The sequence below is a fragment of the Nycticebus coucang genome, chromosome 18 (genome assembly GCF_027406575.1).
Source record: "Nycticebus coucang isolate mNycCou1 chromosome 18, mNycCou1.pri, whole genome shotgun sequence".
NCBI classification, from domain to species: Eukaryota; Metazoa; Chordata; class Mammalia; order Primates; family Lorisidae; genus Nycticebus; species Nycticebus coucang.
This window is the reverse complement of record NC_069797.1, coordinates 63,421,129-63,439,497: the sequence shown is the minus strand read 5'-3', so window position 1 is coordinate 63,439,497 and position 18,369 is coordinate 63,421,129. Positions and strand designations below refer to the sequence as shown.

At 35.5% G+C, this 18,369-nt stretch overlaps 1 protein-coding gene across 7 annotated transcripts in view; it reads right to left on the bottom strand.

Moving 5' to 3' along the window:
* TANC2 (tetratricopeptide repeat, ankyrin repeat and coiled-coil containing 2) overlaps positions 1-18,369 on the bottom strand; it is a 382,898-nt gene that overhangs the window by 286,804 nt on the left and 77,725 nt on the right. For all 7 annotated transcript variants that reach the window (XM_053567902.1, XM_053567904.1, XM_053567905.1 and 4 more), the window contains exon 3: positions 6,335-6,406. In XM_053567902.1, the coding sequence (XP_053423877.1) occupies positions 6,335-6,406 (72 nt within the window). The remainder of the gene's footprint in view (positions 1-6,334; positions 6,407-18,369) is intronic.

Sequence of the window (18,369 nt, the reverse complement as noted above, 5' to 3'; positions counted from 1 at the left end):
AAATGGATTGGCATCTGTTCCAGCTGGATGATATTTATGGTACACTAATTTTTAAATGTTGTTGAGTACTCTGCCTCAAGAGAGGCAAACATAAAATATTATAATAAAATGGAAAGGCTCTGCTTCTGGCTTAAGATGAAGTAAACACATTCTTCCTTAACTGAATGTAACTAAAACCCCTGAATGTAACAGAAAACCTTGGAAACAATGAACTAGAACCTAAGGATGCTGAAAAGAAAATAGTAGCAGCAAACTGTGGAAGAAAACCAGAACATAAAGCACAACCAATTCAGTGATGAGTTTCCTGTTTTTTACGTTTTGAAAATTCCCACCCTGAATCCAAATCCTGGAACATCACATCAGGAACAAACAAGAAAGTCTTCTCTTTCTGGTTATGGAGTGGGAATGAGGCCGATATAGGAGACTCAGAGAATGAGTATAATCCCTTGGCTTTTTTCTTTTATCTTTCTCTTCCAGCCCTGCCCATAGGCAAGTCCACCTTTCTTTCTTTCTTTATTTTCTTTTAAGATAGAGTCTCACTCTGAATGCCCTGGCTCATAGCTCAAAAAAACCTCAAACTCTTGGCCTCAAGAGTTCCTCTTGCCTCAGCTTCTCAAGTGGCTGAGACTACAGACACCTGCCACAATGCCTGGCTATTATTATTATTATTTTTTTTTTTTTTTTGGTAGAGATGGGGTCTCGCTCTTGCTCGGGCTGGTCTTGAACTCCTGAGCACAAGCAATTCACCACCTGCCTTAGCCTCCCAAAGTCTAGGATTACATGTGTGTGCCACCATGCCCAGCTTTTTTTTCTTTTTTTAACTGGAGTTTTGTTTTATTTCAGTGCCATACCAGTCTTCTTTCTAACAAAATTCAGTATCCTTTAACTTAAAATAGATTAGAAATAAGTATGAAAATTCAGGAGTTATAGCTGGGGAAAGCTGCTGACCAAGCAACTTAAAGCAGCAAGACGGACCTACTTCTTTCTTTCTCACCATCTGCAAAGCATCCAGGTAGGCTGCCAGCAGGGCAGACTCAAGTTCTGTCAAGGGTGCAGGCACTACATCAGCTTGGGAGCCAGCGCAGTGGCAAGCCTATCTTAACTGACAGCTGTGGCTAAGGAGACATGTATATTCTGAGGGAGCAGTGGTATGAGGAATGTGATAGAACCCCCTAAAGAGAAATAGACAAATCCCCATTTACAGCCTGAGTTTTCAGTATTCCTCCCCTAATAATTGACAGACCAAGCCGAGAGAAGCAGCATCATACTCATTCTTTTAAAGTATACTCAAAACATTAAGATAGACCATTTCCTGGGCCATAAAACAAATCTCAATAAATTTAAAATGATTCAACTCATAGAAAGTATGCTCTCTGACCACAATGAAATTAAATTAGGAATAAATAAGAGAAAAATACGTATCTAGAAAATTCCCCATGTTTGGAAACTACATCAACACACTTCTAAATAACAACAAATGGGTCAAAGAAGAAATCAAAAAAATATTCTGAGCTAATGAAAATACTACTTATAAAATGTACAAAACACAGTGAAAGCAAGTACCAAGGGGAAAATCTGTAGCACTGAATTCCTATATTAAAAAATAAAGTTGCCACAGCAATTGTCTCAAGTTTTACCTTAAAAAACTAGAGAAAGAAGAGAAAATTAAACCCAGAGCAGGCAGAAGAAAGTAAATAATAAAGAACAAAGCAATAATAGAAATTAATAAAACAGAAGACAGGAAAGCAATACATAAAATAAAACAGAAACTGATTCTTTGAGAGCTACAAAAGTTATAAATCTCTGTCCATAATCAGGACAAAGAGAAAGAATACCCGAATTACCAATATCAAGAATAAGATAGCTGACATTACTACAGATCCTACAGACATTAAAATGCTTCTCAAAAAATAGTCCTATACTTGTTAAATAAATTGAGTTTGTATTTTATTTTGTTTCTTGGTTTTTTGTTTTGTTTTTTTTTTGAGACAGAGTCTCACTTTATCACCCTTGGTAGAGTGCCATGGTAGCTCATAGCAACCTCAAAGTCTTGGGCTCAAGTGATCCTCTTGCCTCAGTTTTTTTTTAATTTTTAGTAGAGATAGGTTCTCACTCTTACCCTCAGGCTGGTCTTGAACTCCTGAGCTCAAGTGATCCACCAACCTCAGCATTCTGGAGTGCTAGGATTACAGGCATAAGCCACAGTGTGAATTTGTATTTTTAAAACTCCCCAAACAAAGAAAATTCCTGGGCCAGATGGCTTCTGAGAAATTGTGTAAAACAGGTAAAGATTAAATAATATCAATTCTACAAAAAAAATTCCAGGAAATTTAAGAGAAGGAAATGTCCCATAAAAAACTTCCAACTTATTCTATGAGGCCAGCATTACCCTGATACTGAAACCAGACAGAGACATCATAAAGTAAGAAAACTAAAGCTCAGAATTCTGTGTGAATATAGATGCAAAAAAAAAAAAATTAATTCTTAGTAAATCATATTCATTAACCATACAAAAACAGGCCACAGGCCATATCTGGATGCCTTCCCTCAGAATATTGTTTCCCTAACATAATGGTCTAAACCAAATAGATAATGAAAATACTTGTAAGACACATAGAAGTAATCTGATAAGGTTTTCTACTGGAGGTGACTGGCTTAGATGTCAGATACCCTGGGCTCTGCTAAAGGACTGAGGACTTATTATCCTTTCCTATACATTATTTGTTCTCCCTGGAGTTCAGAATTTTCTTTTGTTTATTATCTACATATTTATCTATCAATTCAACCCTGTGCCATTTGTCACCTATATAAAACTTCTCTAAAGATAATTATATGAGGTTTTCCTAACAAAGACTCTCCTGGAGGTTTCTAATCTATTCCAATCTGGACTAGTAGCTTAGTCCCTATCTTTTCACTGTCATCCTGAAGGACCTTTCTGCTATACTGAATTTCCAATTTCCTATAATCCATTTCTTTTTTCATATTTGGCTGACTTTTCACATTTCCTGGATCATATCCTCTACTAGATTCCTAAGGAAATAAATAAGGTAGGTAGATTATTTTTGAGAATTTGTCTTAAAACATCTTAATTCCATTCTTATACTTGATCAATAATTTCAATGCATATGAAATTTAAAGGCTGAAATTATTTTCCTTCAGAATTTTGAAGATGATCCTTTATTTTTGAATTGATTCTCAATGAGAAGTCCAAACCCAACTTATGGCTGTTACTTTGTATATAACAAGTTCTTTTTCTCTCTCTCTCTAGAAGCATGAAAGATGTCTGATTCCAGTGATTTCAAATTTTACCACAATGTGCCTTACTTTGTGTCTATTTTCATCCATTGTACTGAGCACTCAATGAGCCTTTTCAATGAGGAAACTTGATGCTCTTCCGTTAACAAAATTCTCTTGAGTCATTTTGTTGATTTTCTCCATTTTCTCTGTTGTTTCGAGATGACTATTACTTGAATATTGACTTCCTGGATTGGTCCTGTTAAGTTTCTTAACACTCTTTACTTCTTTTCTATAATTTTTATTTTTTCACCATACTTCTTTAGAGATTCCTTCAACATTAACCTCTAATATTCTATGAAACCTTTGATTTCTGTTGTCAGAATTTCGATGCTTAGAAGGTTTTTTAAAAAGCCACAATGTCACTCTTTTATAGTACCTCCTTTGTGTTTCATGGCTGTATTATTTTCTCTTGTTTCTATGAGGATAATAATAGTTCTACTATTTTGCCCTGCAAAATTTATGTTCTCTCCAGATTGTTTTACTCTGTTTATTTTAACTTCTATCGTTCATACACTAGAGTAAATATCTAGTAATCCTAGCATTTAAGGACAGAGGACTAAAAAACTGATTGGGAGCTTTGATACATTGATACATGGAATGATCTAATTGGACTGTTTATTTAAGGAATCTCTGATGAACTTTTCTTTTCTTCTTTCTTTTTTCTTTTTTTGTCAGATTCCCCAGAAAGGACTTTTTCAACCTTTTGCCTGGAATATAAAGGCCTAACTCATTTCACCTCCATTTCCACAGCCTGTCATTCTTGGGCTTTTTGAGGCCTCTGGAGTTGTTTTATTTCTTCTGCTACTAAGTTTGGAGTTAGTTTTCAATTATTCATATATTATCCATTTCCTAAAATTGTACTGATGTCTCCTCCAATCCCACTTCTCTGATCTTTCTCTGGGTTTCTGGGAGGTATAAAAATGGAAGTGTATATTCCTTCTGGCTTTTACTTCCAACTATACTGTTTCTAATTCAACTCATTGCAGATGGTTTTTTACTTTTTCTTTCTTTCTTTTGAATGAAGTGATATTGCAAACAAAATCTCTAAAAAAGTAAGACGCATACTTTTGCATCAGTGAACTCTGATAATGATACAATTTCTGGTGACTTCAAATTCAGATCAGGTAACTGTGCTCTAGATGATCTAAATCACTCTTTTTGCTGTTTGAAGTTCAGCTTTTGTTAATAAAATTCAATTATTCTCATTGGAAAAATAAACAATAATTTGTTATATCTAACAAATATATAATAATACATAATAATACATACAATAATTTATTTGTTTAACAAATTAAATAATTTAGTATATGTGACATTTAATAAAAATTAAGACATTTAACAATTACTACGATTTTTCGATTTTTCTACTCATTAGTATTTATTTTATTATTAAGGCTTTACACATATGATCTCATTTTCTTCATTTTTTATATTAAAATATGTTTACAGGGAAAGCAAGGGTGAAAAAGCAAATTCCTGACAGACATATTCACAACACATGCTTGTTAACAATGATTAAGTACTAATATAAGTTAAAATTTCTAAATCAACCTAAGTATATTATTCCTCTTTTTATTCTTCAACAATTTTATAAAAATAGCACAGTTCTAAAACTTGGGAAAAGCAAAGGTGAAGGAAAAAAAGGAAGAAAATTATAGAGTAAATGAATCTGGAGCTTTTACAGAATTAAAAACAACACATTTATAAATCTATGCTTTATTCTAGTTGCTATTAAAGATTCTCTGAAAACCAAATTCAGCAAATGACAATCTGAAATTCTGTAATATATTCATCAGTTTAGGTTCTCAATTTTCATTCTCTTTGAGATCAATTCATTTATTCAACAACTTTTATTTACTGGCTGCTTTATACCAGGTATTCTTGAAACAGAATATATAGCAATGAACAAACAGATCAAAATCTCTACTATTGTGGAACTTTCGTTCTAGTTTTGAACAGAGAAAATATACAGAATAAATATGAAGGTAATAAGTACCATGAAGTAAAAGGAACACAAAAGTAATGGACATGAAATTTTAAATAATTAGTTAGAAAAGACCTATCTGAAGATTTCACTGACTCAGAATGTTTTTAAGGTTGTCACTTCAAAAATTAATCAAAAGCCTATGATACATTTTAAATAGGAAAATAGGAAGATCCTAAAATAATTTCTTCTGAGAAAGCTAAAACATAAACATTATACTGATGAAATAAAAACGGCCACTGTGTGATAATACTTCAACAAATAATACTGTTTAAAATTATCTTTGGGTTATATTCTAAAAGTGATAATCCAGACATAAATTGTAGTGTTACAAAATTACTTATTTTTTGATACCATTTAAAAAACAATACAAGATCATTTTTAATTTTCTTGTATGTTGAATATCATACAGAACCTTTAGAGTATACATGTATACTTTAAACCAGGGGTCCTCAAACTTTTTAAACAGGGGGCCAGTTCACTGTCTCTCAGACCATTGGAGGGCTGGACTATAGTTTAACAAAAAAAAAAAACTATGAACAAATTCCTATGCACATTGCACATATCTTATTTTGAAGTAAAAAAACAAAACAGGAACAAATATAATGTTTAAAATGAAGAACAAGTAAAGTTAAATCAACAAACTTACCAGTAATTCACCTGCTTTTGGCTGAGATGGTCAATGTCTGATTCCATATTTGTCACTGCTAGTCGTAACAAGTGATGCAAGTGTGCATCAGTCAGTCCAGAGACTGAGAGGAGGAGTCGCAGAATGCTGCGCACATTCCACACATGGGCACTGCGGGCCCGGGACAAGTCAGCTGCTAAGCAGGACAGGCAGCGGTGGCAAAAACACCTGGTGGGCTGGATAAATGTCCTCGGCGGGCTGCATGTGGCCCGCGGGCCATAGTTTGAGGACCCCTGCTTTAAACTGTAGATGAGAAACTATAATATCTAAACCAGACCCCACCAAAATCCTAGTCCCCAAGTACTAGAAAGGAATAGCTAACATCTTTTTTTTTTAATTTTATAATCAATTTGATGAAAACTTACCTTGCCCAGAGCGGCTTTGGCGCGAGTCTACACTTGACTGTCTCCGATCCGGTGGTTCCTCGCTCCCTCCATCTGCACACAATTAAAAAAAACATAAGAAAATAGATAGTGAGATTTATATAACATCTTCTCTGATATCATCTACATCTTAAAACTATTAGAGCTATAATTTGTTTTCATTTCTTGTATTTTGGATCATTAAAATATCTGACAATTTTGGCTCAGTGCCCGTAGCACAGTAATTGTGGCACGAGCCACATACACTGACACTGATGAGTTCAAACTGGCCTGGGCCTGCTAAACAACAATGACAACTGCAACAAAAAACATCTGGGCGTTGTGGTGTGTGCCTATTGTCTCAGCTATTCGTAAGGCTGAGGCAAGAGAATCACCTGAGCTCAGGAATTTGAGGTTGCTGTGAGCTGTGATGCAACATCACTCTACAGAGGGTAACACAGTGAGACTCTGTCTCAAAAAAAAAGAATTTTTTTTTGACAATTTTGAGAAAAAAAAATTTTTTTTTTTTTTAGAGACAGAGTCTCACTTTGTCGCCCTCCGTAGAGTGCTATGACATCACAGCTCACAGCAACCTCCAGCTCTTGGGTTTAGGCAATTCTCTTGCCTCAGCCTCCAGCACCCTGCACAACGCCCAGCTATTTTTTGTTGTAGTTTGGCTGGGGCCAGGTTTAAATCCCCCACCCTCGGTATATGGGACCAGCGCCCTACTCATTGAGCCACAGGCGCTGCTCAACAATTTTGAGAAATTTTTATGTTAGTTTCCTACATAAATCAATGGTTCCTATCTTTATTCTTGTGGGAGTAGTTTATGCTGCCCTCTTAAAGTTTAAAGAAAGTGAAAGTGTTTTTCCCCTCCCCCATACATATGAGGTTGGGCAATTAAGCTCATGAACTCATCCTAGTAAAAGTGCTATATACCTAGTAAAAGTTGCTGAACATCACTATGGTCACTTTTGAAGTATGTACTCCCCTTAGGAAGCTATGCATTGAGGCCAGTACCTAGCCTACCCTTCAAAGCATTCACCCTGGCCATCTGATGATCATAGTCATTTTCAGCAATGAGGTTATATAGCGCTTTTTCCTAGGATGAGTTCATGAACCTAATTGTCAGCTCATATACATTCTACTTAGCATATAATGAAGAAATGCTATCAATTCCCAAAGTTTATTCACAGAATTCCAGTTTAGAAGTCCTGATTTAGCAATATCTAATTTAATTACAGCTGTTTATTTGTCTAAAGTACATCAAATACTCCCCAGGACTGAATGTTTTATTTCAAAATTACATTTACATATTTTATAAGCAGTAAAAAAAAATAACATGCAACAGATATCAATGAAAGTTAAACAAGTATTTTGAGTTAATTTTACCAAGACATTTTAAATTATATGGACACAAAGACATTTCATTATCTACATCTTCATTTTTTAAGAAATAGGCAAGAGTATATTCTCTCACGCAATTTAAGAAAAGCTATGACAAATTTGAGTTTTTTATAAATAATTCTCTCAATTTTACTATATAGAAAAAGAAAAATTATTCCTCAGAAATAAATCCATCAAAATAGGAACAGTAAAACACAAATCAATAAATTGAGAATGTAAAACATAAGGTAAAGTGAGACAAAACTAAGCTAAAGCTTTAAGATAGTGGTCTATATGCCTGTAATTTGTTATCATGTTAGTATCACTTTAGTTGGATTAAAAATATTTTAAAGCATCAACAATTTCCTTTGTACTTTCTACAACCACTTGTCTCATTTTTAACTTGACAGGGAAAAGGAGTGGTAGCTGCAGATTTAACAAAGACTACTCTTGCTTTGTCACTACTTATGCTACTGTTTATTCTTTGTCATAGTGCTCATGTGTTAACACTTACTGCTTTTTAAACATATGGCCTATTTTTAAACTCATTATTGATATACATTTGTTTGTAAGTATACTCACTATGTATGAGGCCTAGCAATAATTAAACCCACACATACATATAAGTATTCTTTATTCTGCAGAGGGCTGTTAAGCTAGCAAGTATAGCATTTTGTCAATATAGTGACAATATAATAGTAAATAAATTGGCAGAAAATATTGATATCCCTGAGTCTACTGTGGCCATGGCAATTTAATAAAACCTTTCCACTAATTTAAATAGTCAGATTCATAATATAACTTATTATACAGAAAGATAATCAAAGAGGCAGGCAACCACATTTTCCAAGTGTATAAATATTTTAAAAATACAAATCAGTTCAAACATTATTTTGGTTTTGCTGTTACACAAGTTACTACATTTGAATAAAAATATACTTACATATGTTGACCAAATAAAATACAATCTGAAATACAAATGTAAGAAAATTTCCTTTGACAAAATAGGAAGAAAAAGTTAAAGCAAAAATCTACCCATGGACTATCATTCCTGACTAGGTAATCTGCCTCTCCTGTAATTAAAATTTAAATTATTTTCTTTTATTTAAAGGAAATGCTTATGATCCTTCTTAACTGTACTTCAAATTCTAAATTAAAAATTCTATAAATTATATGGATTCTTTTTATAAGAACTGGGCCAACTCAAATTTAAATTTTTGGTTTTTAAACCCTCCAAGAATTCTTTCATCTTACTGTCTAATGAATTAATATTTGTTATGTCCAAAAATTTTAAAGTGTTCTTTCCTTTCCAATATGCTTCTAAGAACAGAAAGAAAGATGGCCAACAATTACTATTATACAGTTTATACAGTTCATCCAAGCCCTAAGAAATAAAGATCTATTTCACAGATGAGGATGCTGAAACTCACGGTGACTAATTAGAATCAAGTAACCACAAAACTAGCAAAGGTAAAACAGAATTTTAATCCAAGTCTGTTTCACTCAACACATCTTCCTAATACTAACTTTTACCCAAATTTATTAAATATTTGTTGAGTTTAATTTGTTATGTTTCCATTTCATTCTCTTTTCATAGAAACTATTAAAAAACATTGTTTAGTAATCACAGCATTTCTTTATAGAATAGAGGCTTTCTAATATTGTGGGTTATAGACACTTAGTCTTATAAATCCAGACTGGGCACAGTAGCTCATGCCTACAATTCTACTACTCTGGGAAGCTAAGGCAGGAGGATCACTTCAGGTCAGGATTTCAAAATAAGCTTGAGTAAGAGTGAGACAACATCTCGATAAAAAATAGAAAAATGAGCTAGGCATGGTGGTGGGCACCTGTAGTCTCAGCCACTCAGTAGGCTGAGGCAGGAAGATCACTTGAACCCAGGAGTTTGAGGTTGCAGTGAGCTTGTGATAAGTCCACTGTACTCCAGCCTGAGTAACAGAGTAAGACTCTGTTTCAAAAAAAAATTTTTTTTTTTTTTTTTTTTGTAGAGACAGAGTCTCACTTTATGGCCCTCGGTAGAGTGCCATGGCATCACACAGCTCACAGCAACCTCCAACTCCTGGGCTTAAGTGATTCTCTTGCCTCAGCCTCCCAAGTAGCTGGGACTATAGGCGCCTGCCACAACGCCCAGCTATTTTTTGGTTGCACTTCAGCCGGGGCCAGGTTTGAACCCGCCACCCTCGGAATATGGGGCCGGCGCCTTATCGACTGAGCCACAGGCGCTGCCCTCAAAAAAAATTTTTATTCATATATATATAATAATTTATATAAAATATTATATATATATCCAATCTTTCTATTTATATCCAATATAAAATCAAAAGGTGTTTTTTTTGTTTGTTTTGTTTTTTTGAGACTGAGTCTCACTATGTCACCCCTGGTAGAGTGCTGTACTGTCACAGCTCACAGCAACCTTCAACTCCTCATGGGCTTAAGCCAATGGTTTTCACCCTTCCTAATGCCTCCTAATGCCACAACCCTTTAATACAGTTCCTCATGTTGTGGTGACCCCCAACCAGAAAATTATTTTCGTTGCTACTTCTTAACTTAATTTTGCTCCTGTCATGAATCGTAACATATACATCTGATATGCAGGATGTATTTTCATTGTTACAAAGGGGTCACAACCCACAGGTTGAGAACAGCTGGCTTAAGCGATTCTCTTGCCTCAGCCTCCCAAGTAACTAGGACTGCAGGTGCCTGCCACAGTGCCTGGATACTTTTTGTTATAGTTGTCATTGTTGGTTAGGAGGCTGGGGCCAGGTTCAAACCTGCCAGCCTTGTTATATGTGGCCGGTGCTCTAACCGCTGAGCTATGGATACCAAGCCAAAATCAAAACATTTATTCTCTTGAGAAAGGATACTTTCCCCCAAAACCAGGTTTGATTTCTCTATTCATTCTACTAAAAACCAAGTTACCAAGAGCTTCTTTTGGCAATCAACTGGCTGCAACCAAAATAAAGTACCTCATCATGAATTTTTGTACACTTTGCCAACTGTTCCTTACTAAAAGATATCATTATTTTTATTTATTTTTTTTTTTTTGTAGAGACAGTGTCTCACTTTACGGCCCTCTGTAGAGTGCTGTGGCCTCACACAACTCACAGCAACCTCCAACTCCTGGGCTTAAGCGATTCTCTTGCCTCAGACTCCCGAGCACCTGGGACTACAGGCGCCCACCACAACGCCCGGCTACTTTTTGGTTGCAGTTTGGCCGGGGCTGGGTTTGAACCCTCCACCCTCGGAATATGGGGCCGGCGCCTTACCAACTGAGCCAGAGGCGCCGCCCAAGATATCATTATTTAAGACATCCTATAAACTATCAATAGTTAGAAAATTTAGAACCTGACATTCTGTATTACCTATGCTTAGGTAACTAAAGTCCTTATCATGCAACGTTACGATTCATGACAGTAGCAAAATTACAGTTATAAAGTAGCATCACAGCTTCTCTGTGAAACCTATCTCTGCAAACATTGGTGTGTATGTGTATGCGTGCCTTACAGGGAATTCAAGAAAAATTCTCCCCTAATGAGAAAATAAGAAAAGTTGGCCCTTTTAAAATATTGACAGTGTAAAAATTATGATATATTTTCTATTTTTTAGTGAAAAGGTCAATGCTCAATACATTGACATATGAATTACTCCTGTCAAATCAACCACTTGAGATGGAAAACATTTTTAACTCACCTATGGTCTGGAACAATGTTAACTAGCATATGCTATCAAAGAAATTTCACTGTGAAAAGCAAATAAGGACCCTGAACTGCCTCTTTAATGTTTTTTAAGAAAATTCTTTATCTAAAATAATTTGCATTTTAAAAACATAGTCCTTTTGGTAGTGTAGAGGTGTACTGGGATACAGTGAGACTAGTGATTTTCAATACTGGCTGAATGAACACACATGGTTCTGTTCCATAAAGCCCATAAACTTTATTTATGAACACGAAACTCTGAATTTCATATAATTTACATGTGTCATGAAATACTGTTCTTCTTTTAATTTTTTCAACAATGTAAAATTTGAAAACCATCTTTAGATTATGGACCGCATGAAAAAAAGTGGGCTAGATTTGACACTTGGAAATAGTTTGCTGAATCCTGATCTATAGACTGGGACTTAGAGGGCTACTTAAAGCAATCTCTGTGAAAAGGTATGACTTAAAGTGACTTGTATGCAAGGGCAGTCATGATGAGAAGAATTTCTACAAATGATGTCTAATCTATTCGAGGAGCCACTGAAAGTTTAATGGTAGCATGGTTCACAGACCCTTTTCTTGACTCTATGTAGGTGACCTTTTGGGGAGTAAAATGTAAGAATTACCAAAAACCAGCCAAAAGAAAAGAAAAACCTTATTGCTTAATACATACTATATCTCAATCTTCTTTTTGACCCAGAAAAGCACTAGAAAGGTGACTTAAAATGCATAATGCATTATGAAAAGTTTTTTCTTCCCCCAAATAAAGTTTATGGTTCTTAAAGGTATCAAAGCCACAATCTCAGGCCCATAAACAATATGTACAATAAACTGTACTATATAATACATATGTACATTTATATAGTAAATACAACAGAGTATATAATTTAGTCTTGATACTCTAGTTCCTATGCTAAATAAGACATCATTGAAAACCATAATATAAATTACATTGTAATATCATGTTCTATTTTCATGAAAAACCATTGTGGCCACCCTAGCACCAGGTGAGCCCCCACAATTACAGGCACCAGGGTAGCCCCTGCATCCACAGGCTCCAGATCACCCACCCACCACCAGGCTGACCCTTGTGGGCCCACATATTCAGGGCTCCAGGCCTGTCCTACTGCCAGGCCAGCCCTAGTGACCTGATGTTCTAGTTGGGCTCCCAAATACTTAGGCTCTAGGATAGCCCCAGACTCCAGACCAGCCCCAGTGCCAGACCAACACTTATGGTCCCAGGCTTCAGGTTTTGCCAGGCTAGTACCTGTGGCCTAGGATCCAAGCAACCCAGGTCCAGACCCATCCCAGTAAACCCTACCAGCAGGATGTACTTTGCAGAGGCTGGCTCCAGGTTAACCCAAATGGCCCCAGGATGCAGACCCATCTCATAGACCTAGGCCCTGGGCCTATCTAAGCATCAGGCTAGCTACCATAGACTCAGGTTCAAGGCCTACCCCAACACCAGGTCAGCCTCTGTGGACCCAGGCTTCAACTGTCTTACTCTGCCCACCTCCTGCAGATCAATGCTCCATCCCAATCCTAGAAGACCCCACCGATGTAGACTCAAGCTCCAGGCCCATGCTGCCCAAAGTTTCCCACTAGAAATTAAACCAGAGACCCATCCAGACTCCCTTCCCAGAATCTCTCAATGAGCTAAGTGGGCTGAAGGACTTTCCTACCAACACAAATTTGTAAAGACTAGAATATGTACCTACTTCTTGAAATGCAGACCAGCCCCAGTGCCAGACCAACCCTTATTTATTCCTCACAAATAATTAGAGGAAAATGATACTACCAAAGGAACAAAAGAAAGCAGTAATGGACCATGTGCAAATTACTTGACAAAGAATTTGGAATAATCATCTTTAAATAAAATCAGAAAACCAATACATGAAAAAAATAATAAGTTCAACAAAGATGGAAATCATAAAAAAGAACAAAGCGGGCGGCACCTATGGCTCCGTGAGTAGGGCACCAGACCCAAATACCGAGGGTGGTGGGTTTGAACCTGGCCCTGGCCAAACTGCAACTACAAAAAAAAAAAAAAAAAAAAAATAGCCGGGTGTTGTTGTGGGCGCCTGTAGTCCCAGCTACTTGGGAGGCTGAGGCAAGAGAAGTGCCTAAGCCCAAGAGCTGGAGGTTGCTGTGAGCTGTGAAGGCCCTCTACCGAGGGCAACAGAGTAAGACTCTGTCTCTAAAAAAATAAAAAAGAAAGAAAAAAAGAACCAAGCAGAAATTCTGAACCTGGAAAAAAAAAAAAAAATGAACAAAAAATCTCTGTAAGAAGGCTTTAACAGCAGACTTAGTAAAGTGGAAAGAAAACCTTTGAGTTCAAAGACCCAACCAGATAAAATAAAAAAGAGACAGAAGAAAAAATAAGGAAAAATTTTTGAAGAAAACCTACAGGAATTATGAGATACCAAGAAGACGACCAATGTACACATTACGGGAGTCCCAGAATGAACAGAGAAAAGGGCAAAAAGCTTATTTAAAGAAATAATAAGAGAAAACTCCCTAAATCTGAAGGAGGAAACAAGTAATCAGATACATGGATCTTAGAGAAACCCAAAAAGATTAAATATATTATCTTCACCAAGATACATCACATTCTCAAAAGACTAAGACACAGAATTTTGAAACCTATGAGAGAAAAGCAATTCATCACATATAAAGGAATATCTTTGTAGATATTAGATGTCTTAGTAGAAAATTTGCAGGCCAGGATAGAGTGGAATGATATATTCAAAGAGCTGAAAGGAAACAAACAAACAAAACCCTGCCAATCAAAAATATTTCATATGGTAATAAAGTCTTTCCACACTGAAAGATAAGGACTTTCCCAAACAAAAGCTGTGGGAGTTTATAATCACTAGATCTACTTTGCAAGAAATGCTGTGGAAGTTCCTCAGAATAAAACAAAATTACAATATGAAAATATATGAAAGTATAAAACATTAATTGTAAAGGTAAGAATAAAGTCAAACTCAAATACTAAATACTTTAGTACTATAATAATGGTGCATAAATTAGTTTCCACTCTACCATAAAAATTAAGACACAAAATTTTTAAAGATAACTATATAGTAATGTGCTAATGGATACATGATATCTTCAAGATGTAAACTGTGACATCAATAATATAAAATGTTGAGGGAAAGTTAAAAAGTAGAGTTTTTGCATGTAATTGAAGTTGTCACCAGAAGACAAACTGTTATAACTATAAGATGTTCTATGTAATCCTCATGGTAACTAAAAAGAAAAATAATGTAGTGGACATACACAAAAACAAGAGAACGAAGTCAAAGCATACCACCACCAAAAGAAAAAAAAAACTCATCAAATCACAATGGAAGACATCAAAAGAGGAGAAATGGAGCAAGGAACTAAGAAAGTCAGAAAACAATTAATAAATGGCAGTATATTAAGTCCTTACCTATCAATAATTATTTTACATATAAATGGATTACATTCTCCAATCACAAGACAGGGGACTGAATGCATTTAAAAACAAGATCTAACTAACTAACTACAAGAAACTCTCTAACTTCTGCCTACAAGAAACTCACTTTAACCGTAAAGGCACACATAGATTGAAAGTGAAGGAAAGTAAAAATGTTCTATGCAAATGGTAACCAAAGAGAGAAAGAAAGAAAGGGGGCATAGTTAAATCACACAAAACAGACATTAAGTAAAAACTGTCCCAAGAGACAAAGAAAGTCACTACATTTAGCAAGAGGACATAACAATTAAAAACCCATCCTTGGATCACCTAACTATACAAAGTAAATATTAACTGAAATGAATGGCAAAATAGATAATATAATAATGGTAGTGGATTCAATAACCCACTTTCAATAATGGACATATCATCCAAAGAGAAAATCAATAACAAACTACAGGACCTAAAAGGCATACATATACACAGAACATTCCGTACAAGGGCAGCAGATATATTTTCTTCTTAAGCATGAATGGAACATTCTTCAGAATAGATTATCCTACTACTTCTATTAAGCATAGTACTAAAAGTCCTAGCTAGTGTATTTAGGCAAGAAAAAATTAAAAAGACATCCCAATTGGAAAATAGGAAGGTTTGCAGATGATACAATTGCATATATGGAAAAGGTCCTAAAGACTCTACAAAAAAAAAGAACAATTTCCAGCCCAGAATTCTGTACCCTGCTAAGCTAAGCTTTAAAATTGATGGAGAAATCAAATCATTTATGGATATACAAACATTGAGCAAATTCGCCACAACAAGACCAGCTCTACAGGAAATGCTTCAACCTGTTCTACACACTGACCATAAAAATGGATCAGAAGCAAAGTAAAAACTCAGAAATTAAAAGACAGAACCTAACCTCCACACTGATGCAAAAGATAAAACTAAGCAATGGGCTCTCACAAAATAAGATGAATAGAACACTACCACACTTATCAATTATCTCAATAAATGTTAATGGCTTGAATTCCCCACTGAAGAGACATAGATTGGCTGACTGGATTAAAAAACACAAGCCAAAAAAAAAAAAAAAAAAAAAAAAAAAAACACAAGCCATCCATTTGCTGTCTGCAAGAAACACACCTGGCTTCAAAAGACAAATTAAAGCTCCAAGTCAAGGGTTGGAAGACAATTTTTCAGGCAAATGGAATTCAGAAGAAAAGAGGAGTTGCAATCTTATTTTCAGATACATGTGGATTTAAAGCAACTAAAGTCAAAAATGATAAAGATGGTCACTTTATATTGGTCAAGAGAAAAATACAACAAGAAGACGTTTCAATTCTAAATATTTATGCACCCAATTTAAATGCTCCCAGATTCTTGAAACAGAGCTTACTCAGTCTGAGCAATATGATATCCGATAATACCATAATAACATGGGACTTTAACACTCCTCTTACAGAGCTGGACAGATCCTCTAAACAGAAATTAAACAAAGATATTAGAGATTTAAATGAGACCCTAGAACAACTGTGCTTGATAGACGCATATACAACACTCCATCCCAAAGATAAAGAATATACATTCTTCTCATCACCCCATGGAACATTCTCCAAAATTGATCATATACTGGGACACAAAACAAATATCAACAGAATCAAAAGAATTGAAATTTTACCTTGTATCTTCTCAGACCATAAGGCACTAAAGGTGGAACTCAACTCTAACAAAAATGCTCCACCCCACCCAAAGGCATGGAAATTAAACAATCTTCTGTTGAATAACAGATGAGTGCAGGAAGAAATAAAACAGGAAATCATTAACTTCCTTGAGCATAACAACAATGAAGACACAAGCTACTAAAACCTGTGGGATACTGCAAAAGCAGTTTTGAGAGGAAAATTCATCGCTTTAGATGCCTACATTCGAAAAACAGAAAGAGAGCACATCAACAATCTCACAAGAGATCTTATGGAACTGGAAAAAGAAGAACAATCTAAGCCTAATGTCAGTAGAAGAAAAGAAATATCCAAAATCAAATCAGAGATGAATGAAATTGAAAACAAAAGAATCATTCAGAAAATTAATGAAACAAGGAGTTGGTTATTTTAAAAATTAAATAAAATAGATAAACCATTGGCCAGACTAACGAGGAACAGAAAAGTAAAATCTTTAGTAACCTCAATCAAAAATGATAAAGGGGAAATAACAACTGATCCCACAGAGACACAAAAGATCATCTCTGAATACTACCAGAAACTCTATGCCCAGAAATTTGACAATGTGAAGGAAATGGATCAATATTTGGAATCACACCCTCTCCCTAGACTTAGCCAGGAAGAAATAGAGCTCCTGAACAGACCAATTTCAAGCACTGAGATTAAAGAAACAATAAAAAATCTTCCAACCAAAAAATGCCCTGGTCCAGATGGCTTCACACCAGAATTCTATCAAACCTTCAAGGAACAGCTATTTCTGTACTGCAGAAATTATTCCAAAAAATTGAGGAAGAAGGAATCTTCCCCAACACATTCTATGAAGCAAACATCACCCTGATACCAAAACCAGGAAAAGACCCAACCGAAAAGGAGAATTTCAGACCAATCTCATTCATGAATATAGATGCAAAATTTCTCAACAAAATCCTAGCCAATAGATTATAGCTTATCATCAAAAAAGTCATACATCATGATCAAGTAAGTTTCATCCCAGGGATGCAAGGCTGGTTTAACATACGCAAGTCCATAAACGTTATCCACCATATTAACAGAGGCAAAAATAAAGATCATATGATCCTCTCAATAGATGCAGAAAAAGCATTTGATAAAATCCAGCATCCTTTTCTAATTAGAACACTGAAGAGTACAGGCATAGATGGCGCATTTCTAAAACTGATTGAAGCTATCTATGACAAACCCACAGCTAATATTTTACTGAATGGAGTAAAAGTGAAAGCTTTTCCTCTCAAAATGGAACCAGACAAGGTTGTCCTCTGTCACCTTTACTATTCAACATAGTGCTGGAAGTTTTTTTTTTTTTTTTTTTATTGTAAAAGAAGATTCTTTTTTTTTTTTTTGGTTTTTGGCTGGGGCTAGGTTTGAACCCGCCACCTCCTGCATATGGGACTGGCGCCCTACTCCTTGAGCCTCAGGCGCCGCCCTAGTGCTGGAAGTTTTAGCCAATACAATTAGGCAAGACAAGGAAATAAAGGGAATCCAAATGGGAGCAGAGGAGGTCAAACTCTCCCTCTTTGCTGACGACATGATCTTATACTTAGAGAATCCCAAAGATTCAACCACAAGACTCCTAGAAGTCATCAAAAAATACAGTAATGTTTTAGGATATAAAATCAATGTCCACAAGTCTTTGTATACACCAATAACAGTCAAGATGAGAAGCTAATTAAGGACACAAATCCCTTCACCAGAGTTTCAAAGAAAATGAAATACCTAGGAATATACCTACCGAAGGAGGTAAAGGACCTCTAC